This window comes from Ipomoea nil, unplaced genomic scaffold (assembly GCF_001879475.1).
Source record: "Ipomoea nil cultivar Tokyo-kokei standard unplaced genomic scaffold, Asagao_1.1 scaffold0019, whole genome shotgun sequence".
NCBI lineage: Eukaryota > Viridiplantae > Streptophyta > Magnoliopsida > Solanales > Convolvulaceae > Ipomoea > Ipomoea nil.
The window spans coordinates 1,675,825-1,682,533 of NW_017616447.1; the positions used below are offsets into that span (position 1 = coordinate 1,675,825).

General features: G+C 46.1%; 1 protein-coding gene across 1 annotated transcript; it reads left to right on the forward strand.

Annotated features, from left to right (window-relative positions):
* The first annotated feature begins 3,664 nt into the window (after positions 1-3,664).
* LOC109172925 lies at positions 3,665-4,378 on the forward strand. The gene has a single exon (XM_019322204.1). The coding sequence runs from the start codon at positions 3,665-3,667 to the stop codon at positions 4,376-4,378; it is 714 nt and encodes a 237-aa protein (XP_019177749.1).
* Positions 4,379-6,709: the final 2,331 nt, after the last annotated feature.

Consider the following 6,709-nt stretch of genomic DNA (forward strand, 5'->3'; position numbering starts at 1 on the left):
ACGCTAGTCACCAAGGTATTGCAGCGGTCCTCGTGGTGGCCGTGACGTGATTATGGAGTTGTGGCTGAGTCCACGTGATTGGGGGATAACATTGTGTTATCCGGGCATGTGTTGCTGTGAATTGGTGGGTTTTCGTTGGCGGTTATAGGTGGGGGACGACGGTCCCGGCGGAATAAGGTTGGACTTGGCTGTACAGGGGTTTTCCGGAGGTAATGGTTGGCTTTGAAGGTACAAGGTTGGGGGTAGCCATAAGTTTGGAACAAGGCATAAGGAAGGCATATCAACTCGTGATGGGTGATGTCACGAGGGCTTGTGTAGCCGTGTGGTGAGTTCTCTTCTCTCGTGACGTGTGTAGTCACGGAGTCTTGTGGTGTTTTGGCATGTGTTGCCGTTGGGTGAGTCTTTATCCTTGTGTGTGGTTAAGCTTTGTGGTGGGACGTGTTCCTGGTGTTATCCTTGTGAGTGGTGAGTCTTGTGTTGTCTTTTGATCTTGGCTTTTGACTTATATATATATATATGTATTCCGTTTCGAAAATGGTTTTCATATTATATATCTACTTATTTATGATACATAACGGTATTGGTGGGTTACCAGCATCTTTCGGGTGATGCGTAGTCGAGCGCGATGTCTAGAGCCAGTAGCTTAGCACCTGTATCTTTAGACAGTGTTGTTGAGGCCTGTGTGCCAATGTCTTTAGATTGTTCTAGTTTGTTATTTTGGGGATAGTGATACACTTGCAGATTGTCGCCGTAGCGTATGCCAAGTGTGGTATACGTGGCATAACACCCCGTTTTGGATTCCTTTTATCCAGTTATCTTTCTATCTTCCGTTGTGCTAGTGTTTTGTTGTTAATCTGCATGTGTTAAGACTTGTTTTTAGGTCTTGTTGTTTTGGCGGTGTTACACTCCCCCCCCCCCCACTCACAAGAAGCTTCGTCCCCGATATGACACCCCGTAAATCTAAATACTAATTGAGGATTAATTGAAGAATTAATCCAAGCCTTCTTTGCTAATCCATTTCTAAAAATCCTGAAATTTAATAGTCGAGGGACTGGAATTGGACTAGTCACTTAAGTCTTTTGAGAGTACCTTGTGCCTTATGGTTTGTACCCTTGTCCCCTTTTCTTGCCAACCTTAGTAAGGATAAAAGTGGCTTTTCACCCATGAATTGTTGTTCAAGTCATCCCTAGCAAGACAATTCATTCATTCATCATCCAAGCCTAAGCCTCAAACACTCTAACATCTCTCTAAGAAAAACCTAGCTTATTCTTCAAGCAAGAAGGTGAGCCTCCTAGCCTTGCAAGATCCTCCTTCAAGATTCCTACTGTAACACCCCGAAATTTTGAAACTTTTAAAACTTATATGTTCCTTTTGTGTTTTTAGTGTTTTCTAAGGTATCTTTTCCTAAAGATGAAATCTTTATGATCTTTTGGTGTGTTCTTGAAGTGGGTGTTGAAGGTGAACCTTGATAGGGGCTTTGAGAAGTGTTTTAAGTGAAAGTTGAGTCTACAAGAGGTAACCCATGTTCTACAAAATCTATTTTGCTTACCTATATGATGATTTTGCTATGGAATGCGAGTGTTGATGCATTGTCTTGTGAAAATGCATATCTAGAGCTTGTTAATAGGGTTCATGTATGCCATTGCTTGGCTATTCCTTTGATTCAAGTCATTTTGTTGTATTTGGTGAGATTTGGCATGTTTTGGACTTGAATTTGAGCTTGGTGTTGAAAATCCCCGAAGGGATATTTTTGGTACAGAGGTTGTACCCGCGAGAGGAACAGCAGGTAGGGCAACCACCGCCCCACCCGCGGGGTACGGGTGTGAAGGGAAGTGGTTCCCGCGTGCGGAACCACGGGTGGGGGTCCACCCGTGGCCCCACCCGCGGCGTACACATATGTTGGTGTTCGGGGATTTGTTCCCCGTGATTCTTTTGACTCGGTATTTGATGTTTTGACTTCCCGATGTTCTTTTGTGGAACTATTTGACTGTCTTCTTGATGTTACGTATGTCTAGAACTATGTGGTAGGAATTCATGTAAGTTTTGGTGTCTTGAATCGTGCTAAGTGGTCAACCTTGTGATTCGTTGAACCATGATGAGTCTTGTGTGTTCTTCGGAACTAAGTTTGGTTTACCCGTTTGATAAGCATGCTAGTTCGGTGTTTAAATGCAAGCGTGTGTGGTTTGTTCCTTCCTATTGTGGATGATGAGTTGTGTTAATCATCATTGTTGTCGAATTGTGATCCTTTCCTTGATTGAGTAGGGTTTCATATCTTCGTTGTGATCCGTTTATTGATTCATATGATGGTGTTGTGTGTGTGGTTGTACCTGGATTGCACGATTAATGGTATGAGACATTAGTCAACAAGGTACGTCAGTGGTCCTCGTGGTGGCCATGACGAAATATGGAATTTGTGACCTGTGTGTCGGGTTCACGTATTTCTTGGGAGGCATGTGTTGCCAAAGGGTGTGATCGGTACCCTCGTGTACTATGAATTGGTGGAATTGTTGGCGGTTGTCGGCGGATGGGGACGACGGTCCTCGGAGGGATAAGGTTGGACTTGGCTGTACAGGGGTCCTGGAGGTAATGGGTTGAACTAGCTATAAGGTTGGGGGTAGCCATAAGGTTGGAACCAAGCATAAGGAAGGCATATCAATTCGTGATGGGTGATGTCACGAAGGCATGTGTTGCCGTTGTGTAATTCTCTATTCGTGACGAGTGATGTCGTGAAGGCATGTGTTGCCATTGTGTGTCTCTTATCTTCTTGTGTTGTGCATGTCGGGTGATATTCTATTGAGTGATGGTAGAATACACCTTGAGTCTTTCTTGTCTTATCGTTGTCACTTCTGGATGTGTCTTGGGATGTGTTCCCTTATCCTTGTTGAGAGGGGTGTTTAGTCTTGTGATTGACTTCTATCTTTGGCTTTGAACTTATATATACAGTATTCCATTTTGAAATGATTTTGCGATAAACTATCTATCTATATATGCTATTGACGCGTATTGATGTGTTACCAGCATTATTCGCTGACCGGGCGTCGTCCCATGTATTTTATGTGCTTTTCAGGTTCCGAGTAGTGGCGAGCGCGATCTAGTGAAGGATAGTCTAGATCCCTCAGGCTTTGTAGTTTGTTTTGGGCCTGTGTGCCTTCTATGTTGGATTTTAGACTTGTGTATGGTTTGACCTTGTCCCTTTTAGACTGATGATGTGGATGTTGTTTTCGCCTGTGCGTTCACCTTAGCGTGGACGTGGCATAACACTCTTCGTTTTCCAGTTTTTATATAGTTAGACTTCCGCTGTGATTGCTTATATTGTGGTTAGACATCTTGCATGTTTAAGTTTAAATTTGCATGGAAATCGAGGGTGTTACAGTTGGTATCAGAGCTTAGGTTTGAGCCTAGGATGATAGAGTCTAGACTTCTAAGTGGTTGAGTGTGGTTTAAGACCCTAAGCGACCGTAAGAGTCTAAGTGTTCAGGCTTAGGATTCTTAGGATGCGCGGTGAGCGGTGTGTTGTTTTCAGTTATTTGCTTGTTTGTTGTCTTGTTGGTAACAGTGTTGTTGTTGTAGAAGCTTTGCGATGCCTCCCCGTTAGTGTGCACGTACACCGGAGACCCCGACGAACGAACAGCTTGCCCAGAATCTGCATTAGCTTACGCAGACTATGCAGACCCTCAGCGAGGCGTTGTTACACAACAACCATCCCGTTCCACCTCCTCAGCCTACCGGGCATAGAGATATAGCGCGCCTTGTGTCGGGTCATAGACCTCCGACGTCCGCGGGCGAGGAAGACCCCGTTGTTCTTGAAGAGTGGGTGAGGACGTTTGACAAGATCTTTTCTGTTGTTGGATGCCTGGAGGAGCGGCGAGTGGAGCTTGCAACGTTCTACTTCAGCCACGAGGCCAACTTGTGGTGGGTACATGAGGGCCCAACTTGTCTCAAGGTGCCTGACTTTGATCGGACTGCCTTGAAGGATCGGATGCGTGAGAGGTTCTATCCGGCGCATGTACGAGCCGCAATGTACCAGGAGTTCCTTCATCTCCAACAGGGTTCTTTATCGGTAGTTGAGTACCACAAAAAGTTTCTAGAGCTCGCTCGCTTCGCCCGGATGCTTGTCCCTACCGAGCTTGCCAAAGTTGAGAAGTTCGTAGCTGGCTTGAACTACGAGACACGAAAGGCTTTAACCGTGAGTAGGCCGAGTTCTCTAAAGGAAGCATATGTGAGTGCCGCGGACTTGTACCGGGTACAGCAGCTACAGCGTGGATCCTACGAGCTTGCAAGGAAAAGGAACGAGAGTGGAGGATCTTCCAACTTCAAGAGGCCGCGACAGAACTTCCAAGCCAAGAATGCACCTTCTCCAACCCAAGGATCAAATTGAACGGATCATGGAAACCAAGCCAGGACGTTCCCGTGCCGTAGGTGTGGGAAGGAGCATGCGGGTAAGGATTGCAATGGTCAAGCGTTTCGGTGTTATCGTTGCGGAGATAGAGGACATAAGATCGCCGAGTGCCCTCAGCAAGCCAATCAAAGGGCGTTGCCACCACCCGCAGGATCCGGAGGAGCAGCAGGAGGTAGCTCGAGCCGTGGAGCAGCCGGGGCCAAGCCGTCTGGAAGAGTTTTCGTGATGGGGCGATCGCAGGCGGAGACGGAGGGCTTGGTTGAGGAGGAGATATCAGATAATCCTTTTTCTAGCCTACCCTTGTCTTTAGAACGCATCTGGTTCCTTGTTGCTTTTGTGCGTTGTCTTGTTTCCTTCGTTGTCTGTTTGAGTTGTCTTATTTTCCTTGTCGTGTTTTCCCCTTGATGTATGATTCTTTTAGTCTCAAGTGTAAGCCTTTCGTGGAGTTAATTGTTTACCTCTAAATTGAGTCATGCTTGAGTTAATTCCCTAGCCTTGCTTATGTATAACATGTAACCCATCCTTCTTGTGAGCCACCTAAATTTATCCAAGTGTTCCTTGAATTTGGAATAGAAAAATCCATAGAATTCCATCACTTGCCAACCCAACCCTTAAACCACTTGAACTAATTATGTTTCTTGAACCTTACCCAATTTTAATTCTATCTAACCCATAAATCTCACTTTACCCAAAATCCCCAAATTAAATCATCTTCTTTTCCCAATTTTTCCTCAAATCCCAAAACCCTTATTTCTCCCTTTCACCTTCCTACCCGTGTGCACCAGCCGAGAACACCCCTCCCCACCACCCGTCGTCACCTTCCCAACGCCGACCAGTCGCCGCCGCCAATCGCCGGAGCCGCCGTCGATCGGAGACACCTCGCCGCCGCCGGTCTGTTGCGTCGCAGCTGTTCAGCGAGAGAGAGAGAGAGAGAGAAGCGAGAGTGGAGAAGAGAAGAAGAAAAAAAGGAGGAAAGCCTTGGGTCATTTTGTTGAGCTTTGGGGTCATCTTTCAACCATGCCTAGAAGAACATGTTTGGCAAGAAAGGTGGAATGGGTGGATGCCCATTATCTCATTTTAGAAGGTAAAGCTTTCGACCCGGAATCTTTTCCTAGTTCTTTGTTGGATATGCTTAGATATCAAGGCTTGTTAGATGGGTTTCTCACCATAAGGGCCGAGACATACCCAAGCTTGGTTAAGGAATTTTATCGTCACATGGTTGTGACAAAAGATGGAGGAAAGCTTGAAATCACCTCTAAGGTGAGGGGTGTGAAAGTGGTTCTGTCCGAAAAGAGACTAGCTGAGCTCTTAAGTTTAACCGCTACGGGAGTCGCTCTGTACAGTGGTAAAACTTGGATTAGTACGGATACCATGGGGTACCGGGACTACTTGAGTTACTTTTTGGGTCACACGAGTGGTTTTACTCAACCCTCAAGACCGGAGAAGAAGTGGTTGTCTGTCGAGCAAAGGATTTTGGTGATGCTGGTGTCGGATTTCTAGGAACCCCCCTTAAAAGTTAAGCCTAAAAAGGTAAGGGAAGTTTAATTTGTAACTAACAAGTCTCAAACCTGGGTCTTCAAGTTTCCAAGCTATCCCTTTAACTATCTAGACCAATTGTTTTTCTTAAACCTTTTGCCAATTAAATTCTTTTTAATGCCTTCTTCAAAACCTACCCAAAAAATTCCCAAATTAAAATCTTATCTTTCCTAAATTCCCCCCCCCCCCCCCCCCCTCTACCCGTGAGCTTCAGCCGAGAAACCACCACCCCGTCGCTCTCCTCCACCCGTCGATCTTCAGTCGCCCGCCGGTCACCGCCCGTCGCCGTCCGGACTCGCCGCCGCCAACCGTCTTCGTCTCGCCGCTGCATCGTTGGAAAACGCAGCCGAGAAGAAGAAAAGAAGGAGAAAAGGGAAGAAGGATTTGGGGAGAATCTTTGGGTCTTCTTTGTCTTGGATATCTTGCACCATGCCTAGAAGGTAAAAAACCGCGAGAAGAGTGGAATGGGTGGATACCCATTACTCGGTTTTGGAAGGTAAAGCTTTTAACCCCGAATCTTTTTCAAGTTCTATGTTGGAATTGTTGATCTATCAAGGATTGTTGGATGGGTATCTCGCGATTAGGACTGAGACCTACCCGAGTTTGGTGAAGGAATTCTACCGTCGCATGAGCGTGACCAAGGATGGGGGAAAGTTGGAAATCACCTCCAAGGTGGGAGGCATGAAAATTTCCTTGACTGAGAAACGGTTGGCTCAGCTCTTGAGTTTGAAAACCACCGGGGTCTCACAGTACATTGGTGAATCTTGGATTGAG